This window comes from Phoenix dactylifera, chromosome 9, assembly GCF_051530095.1.
Source record: "Phoenix dactylifera cultivar Ajwa chromosome 9, Ajwa_hap1_PhDact_Kaust_v1.1, whole genome shotgun sequence".
Taxonomy (NCBI): domain Eukaryota; kingdom Viridiplantae; phylum Streptophyta; class Magnoliopsida; order Arecales; family Arecaceae; genus Phoenix; species Phoenix dactylifera.
In genome coordinates this window covers 5991209-6010277 of record NC_143198.1, presented here as the reverse complement: position 1 = coordinate 6010277, position 19069 = coordinate 5991209, and the positions used below count along the sequence as shown (strand labels likewise).

The 19069-nt window shown below is 37.3% G+C and overlaps 1 protein-coding gene across 1 annotated transcript; it reads right to left on the bottom strand.

Annotated features, from left to right (window-relative positions):
- Nucleotides 1-1727: 1727 nt before the first annotated feature.
- LOC103705420 (tubulin beta-7 chain) lies at nt 1728-6284 on the bottom strand. The gene is made up of 3 exons (XM_008789128.5): nt 5604-6284; nt 2934-3203; nt 1728-2638 (listed from the first exon to the last, which is right to left on the bottom strand). Exons 1-3 carry the CDS (start codon nt 5995-5997, stop codon nt 1965-1967), a joined length of 1338 nt encoding a protein of 445 aa, XP_008787350.1. The 5' UTR covers nt 5998-6284; the 3' UTR covers nt 1728-1964.
- Nucleotides 6285-19069: the final 12785 nt, after the last annotated feature.

Below are 19069 nucleotides of genomic sequence, written 5' to 3'. Positions count from 1 at the left end.
ATTTATACAGACCATGTAACCTAAATAACACTTTTTGTGTAATTTTTTTTGGATGAGATCTTGGATTGTTGCAAATATATAAAATTAACTCTGGCCTACAACTTGTGTAGATTAGGAAACACTATAGCACTAACCTATTTAGGTTGATCACGAGCTAATCATAATGTCTATAACCGAATTTATGGTATCTATGATTGGATTTAAATAAATCTGGATCTTTAGCCTCATGAACATACTAAAGCTCAATTAAACAAGGAGACTATACGAAGACCTATGCGGTATGTACTTAATCCCACATTAGCTAGCCTTTTGGCCAAGAAATCCAAATAATATTTTTTGACTAGCTTTTTTGGATGAGATGCTAAGTTGTTACAGTTACCAGATAGTAAATATCTTTTTCTTTTAAAATGAAACTCCTATAATAAGTTAATAACAAAATAATTATTTTGTTTTACTAACAATTTTTTAATGCCACCATCTAGGTACAAATCTGAAGCCTCTTCTGGCGCTTCGAGGTGTTAATAGCTAATGTAAGGGCATTTAAAACTTCCGTACTCAAAAAATATGAGCTTGTGAACATTCCTTTCTGAAGAAAAAGAGAAGAACTTGATCCCCTAACAATATATGGCACAATCTATCACATAATGACTGATGCAGGACCTAGATCTAGGCCTGTAACATGTGAGCAATCTTTAAGCAACTTATATTTGGCTCAAAATTTGGCTGAAATTTACCTCACTTAAAACTGTAAATGGTTCAAACTAGAACCAGACATGATTTATTGGAACTCAACTCCACTAAACTTCCTAATATAAATAAATAAATACATAGTATATGTTATATATTATATTAATTATCATTAAATAAAAAAGTATTTACCGATTTATTCAATACTATAATAGTTTACGTAAAGAAAAAAAACTATTGATTGGTAAGATTAAGATGTAGTTGTATAAGTTAGTCAATGCACACGCAACAAAGCCCCAAGGGACCTGAGACTAGTTCTCAACAGCTCGAGCACTTGAGATTTAGGGAGTCAATTCGAGCACTTGAGATTTAGGGAGTCAGGTCAAGCTTGGCTCAATTATAAATCAAGCTGAGCCGCACTTGAGCTAGATTTAGTGGGCTGGATCTACCACTTGCCTTCAAAATCTCTTACAAGGGGGAAGACCATCTAAAACGCTCAAGTCCTCCCCTTAACTACGGAACAACAGAAAGAAATAAAAACCTCTTGTGTCTATGACTACAAGGGATGGCAAGAGAAAGGTGTTAGTATTGATCTATGCACCGTCCACCTTCAGAACCACATTTGATATGAGGCCAAACCTTCAAAACCAATGTGTTTTTTTTTTTTTTTTTTCTGTTGACAATGCCTGAAGTATAGCTTCCACAAGAAAATGGAAAACAACATAAACTATTCCATGCAGTAGACCATAAATTGCTCACATTGAAACGTGGCAGCAGCCAAGTAGGATGGCATTATTTGAAATTTCCCCAGTGACGGACACTTCTGGGCTGCTTCCAGACCAGGCATGCAACAATCACTCTATTAAGATGGCAACGAAGAAAATCACAAAAATTAGTGCAGTAACAGCCAGTACCTACTTATCCGATGCAGACATATATACTAACTTTGTAAAACTTAAAAGATCATCCTAAATGATAACAAGTTTCTATACGTAATTGTCAGAGAATCATCAATCCATGCATGCGCAAATAAATCAGGATACAGCTCCAGAAATGAAATGGCACAGATTGTACAGAAACATAATATCTCGCAAAATAGAAACATAACGAAAGCAATGATAAGGAAAGCTGTAGGCCCAGAAATCACAAACAACACATTCGTGCAGAGACATACAATGCACACAGACAGAAAACAGTATTTTCATAACACAATACATATTAAAGCCTCCGAACGCAACCTGAGCTGAAAAAGGTATCAGAAGCAAGTGATATAAAACTCAGGCCATCTCTTCCTCTTCCTCTTCCTCCTCCTCATACTCTTCATCAGCTGTTGCATCCTGGTACTGCTGGTACTCTGCCACCAAATCATTCATATTGCTCTCAGCCTCCGTGAACTCCATCTCATCCATTCCCTCACCAGTGTACCAGTGCAAGAAAGCTTTCCTCCTGAACATAGCTGTGAACTGCTCACTTACCCGGCGGAACATCTCCTGAATGGATGTAGAGTTTCCAATGAATGTCGATGCCATCTTCAGCCCCTTTGGTGGGATATCACAAACACTGGATTTGACATTGTTTGGAATCCACTCAACAAAGTAAGATGAATTCTTGTTCTGGACGTTGATCATTTGTTCATCCACTTCTTTTGTGCTCATCTTCCCACGGAACATGGCAGAAGCTGTGAGATAGCGGCCATGTCGGGGGTCAGCAGCGCACATCATGTTCTTAGAGTCCCACATTTGCTGGGTCAGCTCAGGAACAGTGAGGGCCCGGTACTGTTGGGATCCTCTAGAGGTCAAGGGTGCAAAACCCACCATGAAGAAGTGAAGGCGGGGGAAAGGGATCAAGTTGACAGCAAGTTTTCGGAGGTCAGAGTTGAGCTGACCTGGGAACCTTAGGCAACAGGTGACACCACTCATGGTAGCAGAGATGAGATGATTAAGATCACCAACTGAGACAAAGAGTGAAAGAATAAGAATTTTAAGGCATAAAGACCATCAAATAACAAAAAACAACTAGAATAAATTGTATATTGTAAGCAGTATGCCCCATCCAACTATCTCAAGGTAATAATGTCTACCGGTGCAGGAAATCTGGGGCAATCCAGAACAGCATAGAATAAATAAATCATAATCCTAATTCAGCAATCTTTTCTCCAGTTCTAATTAACAACCCGAATCCTCAAACAACGAGAACAAAGTTACCCTAGTGCACTCATTAAAAAGAAGAAAAAAAAGACTACTTACAGGTAGGAGTGGCAAGCTTGAGAGTGCGGAAGCAGATATCATAGAGAGCTTCATTGTCAAGGACCATACACTCATCAGCATTCTCGACAAGCTGATGAACAGAAAGGGTAGCATTATATGGCTCCACAACTGTGTCGGAGACCTTGGGTGACGGAAAAACAGAGAATGTCAACATCATGCGATCTGGGTACTCCTCTCTGATTTTAGAGATAAGAAGGGTGCCCATGCCAGATCCAGTGCCTCCTCCCAAAGAATGGCATACTTGGAATCCTGTAAAGGCAATTAAACAGGTAAATAACAACACCATCTAAAATGTGAACAGTCTAAATTTTTGAAACAATCAGACACATGGCAATATATGTATGACAAAAATTTGAAGTAATAAAAGAAGATCATATAGGCCCAAAACATTCCTTATCTAAGAGTCAAAAGCCTTGCTTGCTTTTCCAGAGGAAAAGAAGAATAATACATATATGTTGGAATGCATGCAACACCTCCATAATATGATAACCTAATCAACCTAAAGTTTAATTCAATCATCCAGAAGCAGGAATATGTGAAAAAGGGGAAAAGGAAAATATGTCATCAGTTCATAAGGTTTTATGCATATCTGGTCAAATATAATCTAATCATGGCTTACCAAGCTTTCTCTGATTATCCCTTACTATGCTGAAACGAGCTTAGTTTCATTAAAATAGTTCAGAAGGTCATTCCATCTAAACTTATCTTAACTTTGCAATGCTGATTTCTTACCATCAATTCTTAACTCCTGACAAGGACATACAAACTTCCTGAAAATGCTCAAGCCCAAAGTAAAACATAGGTTAAACGTATGATAAAAACCTTCCACCTAACCAAACATTGGCATTCATCATAATTTGAAGCTATAGCTGTTACACCCTTTTCAAGGATCTCAAACAAAAGTCTACATGGAACAACAAAGAAGTACCAGACTAGCTGCAGTAGCAAAGGGGATTTCCCTTGAATCTCAGAGGTTTGTATACTTGCAGGACTGTCTGATGACAGAACATGTACATCAGCTACGGAAAGTCCACATAAAACCAGCAAAAACAGATGTCTCCATAAGATGCTGTAGTACATGCCATCTTGTATTGAAGAACACATGGAATCAAGGTTTTTGAATACTTGACCATAAATATAAAGTATTAATATGATTATCATCACTTTCATCGTCATCATCATCATCATCTTGAAATGCTCATTTTTTAATAATCTGAAGACACTGACATGTGCAGGTATTACAATCACTTAGCAAAGAGCAAAGGAAATAGACACCACGACGTCATATATTTTTGGAACTTGCAAATGTATCCATCCATGGAGATCATGCTACCCATACAAATCCAATAACATACATTCAATCAAGCACCAATTTCTACCCCAATACTTGCAGCTGTAAGATATCACCAGAAGATCATAAAGGACAACACCAGTACAAGAATACTAACAAATTTTACCCCTTAAGTTTCATGAAAAATAATCAAAATAGCAAATCTGGGAACAGACAGACATCTGGAAGATAAAGCCATGCAAAACACTGTATAAATAAGATTATATATAAGATTACCTACATACTCATCACTTAAACTTGCCAACCAAGATGCCAACACATTGCAAAACCAACAGATCACAAGTCATGTAAAGAATCTGGAGGATAACAATCTCGTTCAAGAATCTCATTCCATCTAACCAATGAACAGAAAGACCTCTACAATGTATATGTAAAATTTAATTTCCATCTCCTTTATACCCACTTGGTGAGCTTCCATCTCCATGAAGCATGCACAAACTATAAATTTCACTCAGAAGTCAATCACAGGTCTATGGTAACAAAACAGAGCCAAAAAGATCTTCCCCTCTGCCAACTAAGCAATAACATTGTGTTGCTTTAAAAAAAGATTAGATAGCACTATATCAAAACATAATTCATATACCCCATAGAATATACAAGCTAAGCATTGAGCGGAAAGGGGGAAAAGTAAAACATAACACAATAAATGCAAGCCCGCGTATAGATAATCCATATTGGCACTTTAACATTCAAAATAAGATGTTGTTATATATAAGGTTCAACAAAGAAGAAAAATTAACATTGAAGGAAAAAAGAAACCAATCAATTTAATTAGACAGAAATAATATCTAGTTGTGAGAAAGTGGAGAGGCAAAACTGCTACAATCATACACTAAACTAGCGATGACAAGTAAAATAACGAAATTGAGGAAAGGAAAAGAATTACAGAAATGAACTTAAAACTCACAATGTCGACAAAATATAAATGCCTAACTTGCAAATCGTGATACTCAAAAAGATAAATTAATCTTAAATATAAAAGGAAACCCTGATTTGAAAACCAGTAATCCTGACACAACAACATCATCGAGATGTTTTTTCCAAAAAAAAAAGAACCGGACAATATAAGATTCCATATATCATATCAAAACAAAATATGAGATCTAAAACAGGATAAAGTAAGCATACATAGCACAAAATCCTAAACCTTATCCTCACCAAATAGACCTAAAATATGAAAATTACATCGTAAAACCAAATTAACCACAGATCAGACATAATGCGAACAAAAAAAAAGAAGAAGGAAAACGTATAAAGGTCCAAGATGATGCGAGCATTCTCTATTTTAAGTCACAAACCTTGTAAGCAGTCGCAGTTCTCGGCCTCCTTCCGGACGACATCCAGAACGGCGTCGATGAGCTCGGCGCCCTCGGTGTAGTGCCCCTTGGCCCAGTTGTTCCCGGCCCCGGACTGGCCGAAGACGAAGTTGTCCGGGCGAAAGATCTGGCCGAAGGGCCCGGATCTCACCGAATCCATGGTCCCGGGCTCCAGATCCATGAGCACCGCCCTTGGGACGTACCGCCCCCCGCTCGCCTCATTGTAGTATACGTTGATCCGCTCGAGTTGGAGGTCGGAGTCGCCGGAGTACTTCCCGGTGTGGTCGATCCCGTGCTCGTCGCAGATCACCTCCCAGAACTTGGCCCCGATCTGGTTCCCGCATTGCCCGCCCTGGATGTGGAGGATCTCCCTCATATTCGCCTCCGGCGCCCGAGCTTCGGTTCCGGCGAGGAGGGGGGGTATGGATGAAGGGGAGCGGAGAGCGACGACGGTGGAGGGATTAGAGAGGGATTTTATTTAGAGGCTGGGAGTGGTCACGGGGTGTCCGCTCACCCGTTTATGTAGCAGCGGATCGATCGGGCCTCTCGGGCGTGTGATACCGTTATAAGGACGTTGATTGGTGCTCCGGTGACCCACCTCCGGTGTGCGGATGCGGGGGATGCTTTGCTGGAGCGGTCGGTCGGGAGGACAACCGTTCCCGTGTCGTTTTCGGGGAACGGAGTGAGTCGGTTGTATTGGGAAAGATGGTGTGGAGCCTCCAGGCTGGCCCAACGATGGACCTACCCAAACTTAAATAAGTTCTAGGATAATATGGTGTGCTTGTTCTCGTACACCCCGGGTATTTTGGATTCTAAGTTTCTAACAAACTAATGGTTTGTTGGGTAATTGTGCTGTATTTAGAGGATCTGGTTTGCCCGGTGGAGTTGTCATTTGATCCGTCGGTACTGAGATGGTGCTGGGATGACGTACTTACATATAAGGTAACCTACGGGTCGGAGAGGGTATGAGTAAGAATGGCCATTCCGTCTATCTGCATCGAACATTCTCTAATGGAAAGGGAGCCCAGTGGGAGCAGCTATCTGGGCGGGTCTTCCCCTCCCCCCCTCCTATTTGTTTTAGCAAAAAAGAAAAAAAGAAAAAAAAAAGAGATGAGGTTTTGATGATATATACATGTTTGTTATTATTGATTCTCAGTATAATATATTTGAGATATAATTAAGAGTAAATTACAACAATTATTTTGAGATTAGAGGTAATGTATACTTACATTCAATAATTTGAAAAACTTAAGCTTATTTTTTATGTTTATTTTCATCCCCATAATTTAACAAAATATAAGTCAAACCATTAATCTTAAATGAGACACAAATGCTATGTCGGAAAATTTTTGAAAATAACTAAAATAATCTTAACAGCCATCTAAAGATATAGCAAAAATGTGGATATCTCCTCTCCACTTAAGGATAGTTTTGACTTTTTGCATGAGATAAACGGTTTTATAAACACTGTTAATTTAACTGGGTATAAATATGAGATTTATAAACTATTGAATGTAAGTATAATAGATGTAAGTATTATAAAAAATTTTGTAATTTACTCTATAATTAAAACATACCTCCCCAATTTGTCTTCTATCTTATAGTTTTATAAATTCTCAAAAAAAGAATCAATGGATTTTTCTGGCTTTGTCAAGCTGTTCTCATTGACCTCCAGAAGTTGAAACAGTTCTACGTTATAGTTATAGAGATTGAAATAGACTTTAACTCGAATTTTGAAGCTAAGAAGCATTAATTTTTACCTTGCAGAAATCCTAGTGGTGCTACTTTAGAAAATGCGTATCTTCTCTGGAGGATATTGTTATAGTTAAATGTATTTGTTTAAGAAGTATAAAAAGGAAATTCCTCCTCACCTTTTCACTTGCCATGCAAAGGAGGATGTTTATAATTACTGGAGAGGGAAGACATTACGTGTGCAAAGTGCCAGTAGTTCTAACGTCGGCCAATCATGCCCTTCTCACCTTTTGGGTGGCTCCGAGGTGGATATTATGCTTGGGTTCTACTCTTAAGCTAATACTCAATGATCTTGCTTAGATCTCTACCATGTCCATCCATTGTATGCTTTTGGATCGACGTCATTATGTTACTTGTGTAAACAAAAACACAGTCTTTGTTCCATTGTGATTATTAAAACCTTGCTTGTATCTGCAGGGGAAAGGGACTCAGCACCTACCTTAGAATATCATGAAGTAAGGTATTTCTGGTACTTGCTCCCTTCTTCCGTCAGAATTATATCTGAAAGGTACAAAAGTGCTACTAAGTTCCTTCCGAACTTGCCACCCGGGTCGGCTACATAACACGGCTGCATAAACCCTAAGGCAAGTCCTGAAAATTTATTACAACCTCAATATAACTAAACAATAATGATCTCAATTCATACCAAATAACAAAACTTGTACAATTATAAAATTCATTCATACAACCGATAATGATGATTCTCTGTCTATTCATTCATTTCCTCTATGATCTTAACCATAGTCTAGTACTAAGCAACCTGCAATTTGCAACTCTAAAAAAAAAAGAGAAACAAGGCTGTGAACATTACAGCCCAGTAAGAATCTAGGCACATTCACACCATTATAATAATATAGGTTGAAAATATCAATAAGCGACACCAAAGTAAAAACATAAATTATGAAATCGCTTTTCAAACATCCAATATAATTTAATTAAACTATTAAATATCCGCATATACATACATCAAATATTCGACTTATCAAAAGAGATATATCACAAATACCAAATAAAATCTTTTGCTCAGTATTAGTTTCATATGTTTTATCATCCATTTCTCATTATCTCAATTCCAAATTTCATAGTAATTATCTTCCCAGCTTTGGACTAACCAAGATCGTGACCTAGTCCAGCAATAAGTGACATCAAAATGAAAACATAAATTATAAAATCGCTTTTCGAACATCCAATATAATTCAATTAAACCAACAAATATCCTCATATTCATATATCAAATATCCAGCTTATCAAAAGAGATATATCACAAATACCAAGTAAAACCTTTTATTCCGGTTTTGGACTAACCAAGATCATAATCCGGTCCAAGACGGCTAAACAAAATCTAATGCATAAGCCTGTGGAGACTATCCAACCCATGGAGGCTATCCTTTGTATAAGCCCGTGGAGGCTATATCACACAAGATTAGTTCAAACTATATCTTATCCGTTAATTATGCTTATTAAATCACTTTCCATTTACATAATATATTTCTCACAAATTTCTATTATTGTTCATATAATTTATGTTTTCAATATCTGATGCATATAATAATTGTACAAATATATTCGTACCGAAAATCGTATAAAACATACCATCGCATACTAATCCATCAAAGTAAATCTCGCGATGCAATCTTACGATGCAAATCTCATGATGTAAATCCAGCGGTAAAATAGGTATGCTGGAAAATCATATAATGCTCGTGCTTTGTACTGCTACGATAATGGGTATGCCGGAAAGAGAGGAACACTAGATTTTTTTTTTCACAAGCAAGGTTCAATTGCTTCAGCAGTGTCACAAGGATTAGCTCTCTTCAGTGAATGGTCAGCCCAATGTAATCAGTGACAGATGCCGGACTTCGTCAAAGTTTGGAACAAGGTTAATTAAGAGGGTATCCGCTCTGCTAGCGGATTATTAGAAGTCTTATAATGTCAAGGAGACTCCCACATTAAGTGGCCTCTACAACACCCTGTCATGCTGCTCCAAAGTCAGAATGTTTTGTATAACCTGCTGGAGAAGGGGCTGAAACTTTTGAGTCTTATAGCCATCACTTTTTTCAGGCACTGTCTTCTTGATTCAATCTAATTATATGGTCTGCTCTCATTGTGTGGTCAAAATGTTTCTCTGTCTCTGTTTTCCACTTATGTTCTTGGTTGCTCTACTAGAAAAACGGAAGTTGGATAAAGAGTAGTGAAAGTTGGGAGAAAAAGCTGTGATTTTGTCTGAATGTAAAAAGCTCTGAGAAAAAGCGGAACATCTCATTGTATATTTTTCATTTTCCTTAATAAAAAAATCAGGTGGCTTTCTTGGCCTCCCTTATCATCAAAAAAAATTATAACATTATTTTCTATAATCAACTTTTTACACTACATCCTTACTCAAGATGGTACATGAGAGGTATGTGCCTATTCAGCTACATAGTGAAATTAGAACATGATGGTTGAAATAGAGTTGTGAATGAATATGTCAATAGGAACTAAGGTCAAAGTAATAGATACCATAGAGGAGCTGATTAAATCGATTGGAAGGTATTCTGTTATAGGCCGAATAAAGAGAGGTGATTTAAGTGAATTATCATAAGGCAAGCTGAATGAAGACAGGCGGCAGGTCGAGGCCGATTGACCATGGCTATTGGTCTGATAGATAGTACAGAGTCCGGCAATTATGACAACATAAGTAGGAGAAGACCGTTGGTGCTAGTTACCAAAGCTATTAAGAAAAGTCGGGGGCCAGATATGAGCTGCTGTCGATGGAGTAGGTAGTTGTCTTCTAGTATAAATATCTGAATTAGGGGCCCTTTTCACCGATCAATAAAATTAGTCTATTTTTAAATTATCTTTGCTTTATCTTTATCTTTAAACTATGTATACTTTATCTTTATCTTTAAATTATCTATTTTTAATTTACCACTAGGACTCTAATTCACAAGCAAGAATAGCAATAGGGTACTTTGATCGTAGTCCCACCTATATCCTATCCTATTGTATCCTTCTTCAAAATGGACGATGTGATAGTGTCAAAAAATTTTGAAGGTCGTGACACCCGAACCCATACCATTCTCATCATTATCTTTTTATCGTTCTACTTCCGACAAATCCAATGTTGATGGCACGCCTGTGCATCTACCCAACCTAACCATAAGACTTATCATCCCTCTCCATGAACGAGCAAGTTTTCTACCATGTCCCTCTCCCTCTCTTGACGGTCAAAGAGAGAGCTGGTGATTTGGGTCAATATATATGACCAGCTTAGTAGACAGACTATATTTTACTCATACTTAGCACTCAAGATGCATGTGATTTAATTAGGAGAAGGGAGCATTTGATTGGTGGTTTGATACCACAGATTAATTTTTGTTGGATAAATCTGATGACTATACATTTAATGTTGTATGCTTCTTTCTTTCTCTATCTTAGAGCTTACATAGAAGGTTTATTTATTTAGAAAGAAGGGTGTAAGGGGAGGTGCACATCCCTGCATTTAGAAGTGTTCTATAGGTGATTAGGGTGGAGTTGTTATATTAGTAGTGTAGACCTGTAGGCCTCCAACCAGGATTTTGCATTATATTCGGAGAGGTGAACACCAAAATAAGCAATAAGAAGTATCGTATTCTTTAAATTTCAAACGAATAATTCATAGACACATGAATGCAGATTTTCATATCTAGATTTCTCTTGCTAAAGCATGATATGGATTGTTAAATCAAAACAAGGTTCGGGATAACAGTCCATGTTATTAATAATCAAGAAAAATCCATATAACATGCATTTTCTTTCATGCTTTTTTAAAATTGAAGCAATTTCTCTTTCTAAACGCAAAGTGAAAGATCTTGATCTTTTTGTAGTTTATATTTCATGTTGAAGAGAAATCAGTAGCTTGCTTTATAGTCACCATTTAACTACCATATTGAAAATTTGACCTTCACATATTCAAGAAAATCAATAACTTGCAATAAAGCCAACTCATATCAAATATCTCTCCAATTGATCAAGTAATTAGGGTCATCTTAAGGTTTTAAGTATGTACATGGACTTGCATGGACTGCTACACAGTGGCATGGAGCACTATTTTTTTAAATTATTCCACTAATTTGATGATAAATACTATATGCCTTGGAATAGAAAATTGTTAATTAAGCTTGGGTTTATATTCTTGAATGGAGTGTGAAAAAATATGCTTAAAAGTTAAAATATTGAATGGTAGTTGTCAATCAATATGAAACTTTCAGCAGTGTTTCAAATTCTGCATCGTTGTTAATTAAGTCTTAAATGGCTTCATCTTTTGCCTTTTCTTCTTCTTCTTTTTTCGGGGTCATAGGTAATGGCATCATCTTAAAAATTATATAAACAATTATGAAGGAAAAAGTTTAGTAAACTAAGCAAGGTAAGGGTTTGCTCTATATTATATATATCGCATTCTCTTTTTATTACATTTATTTATTTATTTATGTTGGACCATTGCATATCCCTTTGATTTTAATTATAGTTAGGATTTCATGCATAGGGTGAAAGAATAGTTGTTTTGTTGAATCTCTAAAGGCCAAGTCCTTTAGGGCACAAGGAATTTCTTTCAGTAAGGGTTTCTCACAAAATTAGGTTTGAGATTGATATTGAATTTCAGAAGATATATAATGAAGTTTCTATGTGACATCATGAGCTCTTGATACAACCATTTGCAAATTTCATGTTGATTGGAGATATAGCTACATCTTTTGTTGCTTGTCCATGAACTTGTATATTGTATCACTTGGCATTTTTTTAAAAATAAGCTTTGCTGATTTTCAAACAAATGCAATATCTCATTTTATTTCTTTTTCTTTCTATTTTGCAGGAAAGGACATAAAGGTGAATGATAGTGTGAATGTTGTATGTAAGTCAGGCTATATTTGAATGGAAGGGCATGTAGACTTTTGTTCTTTCTTCTGTGCATTTTTCCTTTTTCTTTTACCTTGTTTATCATCTTATATATATGCCTATGAAATAGTAGTGGCTACAGCACCACTTGGATCAAAAATGAATGAAAGGGGTAATTTAGTTAGAATTTTATTTTGGCTGGTTTAATTCGATTTGGTTCGTATATTTTTCATACAATGTAGAAGTCACATGGATTTACCATTACAGGGACGAAACATGTCTTAAGTATATATATAACTGGTTATGTGGATGTATTAGCTTTACACTTTTGCATTTTTTTATTTCTTTTAATGATAAAATTTTAGTAGCAATCTTCACCACTGCTAAATGATAATTGGAAATGGCCACCGTCAACAAATTTTACTCTAAAAAAAATTGATATGCTCCATTATTAAAAACAGCTACCACAAGTTGGTATTAATTAAAAATGACTAAATTTGATCCAGTGCTTACAAAGCACATTGTAATATATATAAAAGGGAGGATTTTTTTATTTTTTTAATAAAAAGAGAGAGTCTGGATGGCTAAGGCCCTTTTTAGCATGCAGTAATGTATAAGAGGAAGGAACCATTTAATGTTTAGCAATACATGATCAGTGTTCCATATAATATCGAGATAGAGATTTTTTTTTTTTTGAAAATAAATCAAGATAGAGAATTAGTGTCAGGGAGTAGAAGCATCATCAGAGTTCTTAATTTTTGGCTTATTTTTTTATGTACAGTGAGGATTTTTTTTTTTTGGTCTGGATACATATGAGAGTTGGAGAAATCTAGAGATAGAAATGAAGTGACAATCAAAAGTTATAATCTTAAAACAAAGGAAGTTCAGCAGCAAAAAATACGAGTGTATTTACAAAAAATCATGAACAACTAGCAACTGAACTTGTCAATACATGTTCGAAAAACAAAGATGTATATAAAATTATTGATATAAACTGTAAAAAGAATAGTGGGATGTTTCTCATATTTTTTTCATCATTATAAAGAAATCTAGAATCAGTCTGTTTGGATCAAACAAGGAAACGAGGCCAACAAAAACTCACCTCCCTAACATGTAGGGATTAGAATCCAATTACTCTTTCTTTTTTGTTATGCTAGAATTTTTTTAATATCTGAGATATTTAAAGAAAAATTGTTATGTATTCTAGGAAAATGGAAGGGCATTTTTGAAAGATTTAATTACAGATTAAATTAGAATGGAATATTTTTTAAATCCAAAACTGTTGTTCTTAATATAATTTGAAGAAAAATATAATTTCAGTTGAGTTAAGTTAGGTTGATCCAAGGTTTGGTCTCAGTTGGGTTTGTACTTTAAATTTAGAAATTTGCATTTAGTTTGGGTTTATCTAGGTTGAGAGCCATTCAAAGAACATGGTTTAGATTGGGTTAGATTGTGTACAGTAGAAATATGAATTGGATGTAGATTGGGTTGGTTTACCTATGCTCTAATTCTAAATCCAATCCAACTTGAAACCCCAGGTTAACATTTTTTGACCAAAGCCAATCCAAGGAACATTAGATGGTTAGGGTTTAGGGCAACCTAACCCGAGTTGTAAATCTTTATTTAGGCAAGAAACCTGCTACATGTTAGATTTGAAGCTGCAGCAAAGAGGGTGTTAAATTCCAAAAAGAAGAAGGTGAGAAACTTCAGATGAAAAAGTTGATCTAAAGCTAAGTCGAGGTTGCATCGAACCTGTTTAATGTCAAATTAGGTGGATCACATGTCAAATCTCTGACTCTGTAGATGTTAGTGTTCTCAAGTTTAGTAGTTCTAGTCTAGAAAATGTGTTAAGTTTCTCAATCTATGGCATTTAACTTAGACATGAATTTGGACCACTTTATTCGTTCTTAGTTTTCTATTTTAAAAAAAATGCTTTCAATTAAAGTTGTGTTCATGCAAAGGATGTAAAGGTGAGGATATGGGTTTTGAGAAAAGAAGGTTGTGAGAGGTCAGATGACTTAAATCAACTTTCGGATGAGATTCTAGTGCAAGGCAGACACCCTTCTACTGAAATTTCAGGAATTCAAAGTATGAGAAGGTTCAGGAAGGAAAAAAAAAGGTATCAAAAGCCTTCTATCTATCCCTATGGCCTTTCCTTTAAACTTTTAGTCATTCCTTATTCTTATTACTTCTATTATCTATCATTTCAAATTTTTAATTGCTTTTTCTTCTCAGATTTTATTATTAAATTTGCTGTACTTATTATGTAGGCGAAAAAGATACAACTTTACTTTAACATCCATTACGCCATAAGTCAAAAAACTAATGCTTCTTATTGGGTAGACGATATTTAATTCGCTGTCAACATACATTGGTTGTCACATATTTGCTTTCAAATAAATGGATAGTTGCTAGTTCTCGATCATCCATAAATGCAATGTCCCACTGAAGAAGATATACATTCTTAAGACCATCAGATAAATTTAGTGTCTTGTGCAAATCACACATTGCTTTCCTTATAATATTCATCTTGAATAAGGTGATATCCATTATTAGCTTTGGATCTGGGGCGGCTCAACCCTTAGGCAACTGAGGCGGTCGCCTAAGGCCCCAGCCCAAAGAAGGCCCACCGTAGAAAATGCCTCAAAGATAAAATGAAAAAAAAAAGGCCCCTTGTGAATTCGCCTTAGGCCGGCCCACTGTAGAAAAGGCCTCAAAAACAAAATGGCCTTAGGCCTCCAAATACATTGGGCCGCTCCTGCTTTGGATAGTCCATCTTGGTCCAATTGAAGTAGTGAAAAACTATTCATTGTGCTGGTGTGGTCCCTCGCTTGGTCTAGTAGTATGGTAAACGTAGAAAACTGAGTAACATAGACTGTGGGGAGCAGAAAAGAAAACAAGAAGAAAATGGAGAAGAAGAAGAGAAGGAAAAAGGTTCTACTTTGTCGGATGATCGAATGGTTGATTTTTTTCAGATTTGGTTGAAATTTCAGCATGTTCTTCTGAGCATTGAGAGCTATAGATTGATGGTTTGGATCTTTGAAATGTCTTCTCTATTGATTATTTTAAGCATCAATACTTGATGAAATCTATTATCTATTTTATTGTTTATTGTTAAAATCCTTCTTATTGATGGTGAATGTTCTTGTTGTCGAAGCAAAAATTAAATCTTATTGATGTTTGTGCAGCATCTCGTTGAACTAGAGAGAATTTATTGTAATCCCATTATTCTAAATAATGAAAGTTTTTTGTTAAACTAGGTTCCGTAGTTTTTTCATTTCACATCGAAGGATTTTCTACGTTAAAAATATTGTATTGCCTTTTGTTTGTGCATTGTTTGATTATTTTGCTTGATAATGGCTTGTGTAAATATTATTGTTGTTTAGTAAGTGATATCCTATTTAATTATACAAAGAGGAAAAAGAAGTTTGCCGCATTATAATTTCTTGATTGCATTTTTCCAACACATAGACTTCGGGAACAATGAAATGTCGCTACAAAAAATGTTCACCTAAGTTACTCTAAAATAACTGGCCTCGAAAGTTCAAATGAGAAAAGAAAAGGCAAATGAACAATGAAGAATACGATGTCTTAGCATTTAGAGCAAACAGAAGTAATATTATTGTCAGTTTATTCATCTTTTTTGAGAAATTATCAGTTCATTCATCAGTAGAAACAATCTAACTCCGCAAATAATTGAAAGGCTATTTATACTCATGGGCCACCTAAAAATGAACAAATATTCAAGAGTGTGAAATGATCTTATGACCTAACTAAAGAATATTTTGCCTATGAACAACTAAAGTTACCCCCTTGAACTCCACAAGAACTAATGGTAGAGAAACATGTGGTAGAAGTAAGACTTCGGTAATGACATGCAGTCAGGCAGAGAGATGCAAACCATCCAGATTTTTGAAACACAAACCAGTCACACAACAACATATCACTTCAATTCCACCAAGATTAACATGTTAGTTTAATGAACAAGAAGAGCATGGAACCATAGAATAAAGTGTTTGACAATTCGAATCCTTTTATGTTTTTGGGGTCCATATCTTCACCTCAACTGATAAACCAAAGAAGGATGTGTAGTGGAATAAGAAGAGGTTATTTTATGTATGTCATAAGCTGGATCTAATTCTTTTGTTCAGTCAGCGCTTATAGGCAAGCACATATCGGCAAGACCTCGATTCCTACTAAGCCTAGTCCACAAACTAAACAATATAAGATCCAATTGAACTTGACTAGCTGGGAAGGCGTTCCTATTTTATTAATTAACAATTTTATGACTAAAATTGGGCTATAATCTAGTAGTTGCATCTCTCCTCCATTTGGAGGTCTTAGATACAAAACCAGGGAGTTGCTTGTCCAAGTGTATAACCTAGGTAATTCATGCATAGGTGGTGCAAATGCGCCCACTGTTATCCTTAAGAAGAAAACCAACTGATCTTTTTTTTTTTGCTGAAAGCCGCTGGTACTTCATACAGTACGGGTACGAATACACCCAATAAAGTCAAAATACAAGACCTCACGGAGTGCCAATGGCAGCTCCGCCTCCCCTGCCCAGAGGGTATACCCCGAATGGTGGGCCACATGGCCAGCCACCCAATCGACTGCCCCATTGGCCTCCCTGAATACATGTTTGGCCAAAGTGGCCCCTCCTTGACTCATCATCACAATATCGCGAATCAAGGGATGGTCTGTGGTCTCACCCCCAATCCCCTCTGAATCCATCGGACAACAGTGGCCGAGTCCCCCTCCAAAATAATCGAGCTGGCCCGCAGTACTACCCTCGCATGTCGAAGGCCTACCCAGGCGGCGTGTAACTCTGCTCCAGGCACCGATGTATCAAACAACTGACAGCCACCTGCGGCCACTACCCTGAAGTGTGGGCCTCGTATGACAAAGCCTGCACCGCCTCGCGTGCCGCCATCCAGAACCGACCCATCGAAGTTGACCTTGAGGAAGCTCAGGGGTGGGGGCTCCCAGGTGAAAAACACCAACTGGGAAGCTGCCGAAGCAGGGGGGAACCCCAGGTGTCCCGAGCTGTCAAAGGTCTATCTGTAAGAAAGGCGGGTCTGATCTCCAAGGCCTGTGCTCGAGCGAGCTCTGCCACAAACTTCGGTGACACCCTGCGCTCACCGAGAGTGCGGGCATTTCTTGCCAGCCAGATCTGAAGTGCCGTGCAAGTAGCTCTAATGCCCTCCTCGCGGGTCCGTAAACTGGCTAACCACTGCCGTGTCACCCTGAGAAACTGTAGCCGCTCACTCCGGGCCCCCCGCGGGATCCAGCCCATTGCCATGTCGTCCGCGCCCATGTACACTGGAAGAGCATATGGTCCGCTGACTCCTCAGCTCCGCACGTCCCGCACTCAGCTGGAACCCCCCAACCTCGCCTGCTCAGCTCTGCTCTCGTAGGAAGTCGGTTCCAGAACACCTTCCATAGAAAGAGAGCAACCCTCGGATGAAGTCCGGACCTCCAAATCCAGGTGCAGTCCGGCCCCGGCTCATGCCCTGGCTGAATGGCGCGCGTGATGTCTCCCAACCTGACACTGGTCTGGCTCGAGGTGCCCCACACCCTGACATCTGGCCCCTGATAGTCAACTTTAAAGACTACGCAATAGCACGTATCTGGTAGGATAGTGATTACGGGTATCGATCCACAGGGATTGGGGTACAGTTGTTTTTCTTTAAAAATAAAAATATTTGAAAAAGAGAATTTGTGAAAACTATTAAACTAAGCAATTTAATAAGAAATGCAATTAAAACGATCAGTTTGGAGGAACCTAGGGCATGGAATTCACCACTAACATCGGAACAAGGATTAATTATATTTTCAATTTATTCTTGGATAAACATGCAAATTGGCTCACTACCAGAAAACACGCGTATAGTGACGGAGATTCCCGTCACTATACCGCGTTTCCGGTTACTAATACGGAATTTGTGACCGGAGCTCCCGTCACGAAATTAGTTACAAAAACACGCGTCACTAAATTCTCAATGACGGCGGCGATTCCCGTCACTAAACTCCGTGACAGAACCGCCGTCACTAAGCCGTTACAAATCCAAAATTAAATATTTAAGAAATTACGTATTTCCCGTCACTAACTAGTCATTGAGTTAGTGACGAAGATAACTTGGTCACAGATTTTGTCACAGAATTCGGTCACAAATTTGGTCACTGATTTGTCACAACCTTTAGTGATAGATTTAGTCATCACAGACATGGTCACAAATTTTGTCACTAAATTTGTCACTAATTTCGTTACTGACTTACGGAGCAAAATCAATTTTTAGAAACCAAAATCCTGTCACTAAGTTTATATTAGCTCGTCACAATACTTGGTAAACAATTCAGCAACCAAATTTTGTCACTGGTCACATTCCAATAATCTGGTACATTTGGTACATTGATTGGCTCATAATAAAAGAAAAATACAAGCTAGAGCCTCATCCAGTCATATGCATAAACAAAACAATGGAAGTGTTCTGCTGAAAGCTTTTCATTCAGCATCTCTCTTTCCAGAATACAAGAGACATATATAAATGTCGTCAGTATATGATTCCAATGGACTCACATAAATGACTTCAACTCTGTCAACCGGGAAGGAGTCGGAATAAGAACTTGTACTCGTTCAGATAGAAAGCCAGCAGTATGCTTTGACCCTTTGCTTTTGCATTGCCCCTTGTTGTTTCCTTTAACCTATTTCATTCCATTCATCAGAGGGGCAAAAAAAAAACAGAGAGAGAGAGCATTGCCCCTTTTTGTTTCTCTTAACCTGTTTCCTTTAGCAAAGTATATCCCATCTGAAGTTAAAAAGAAAGCATTACAATTCAGTT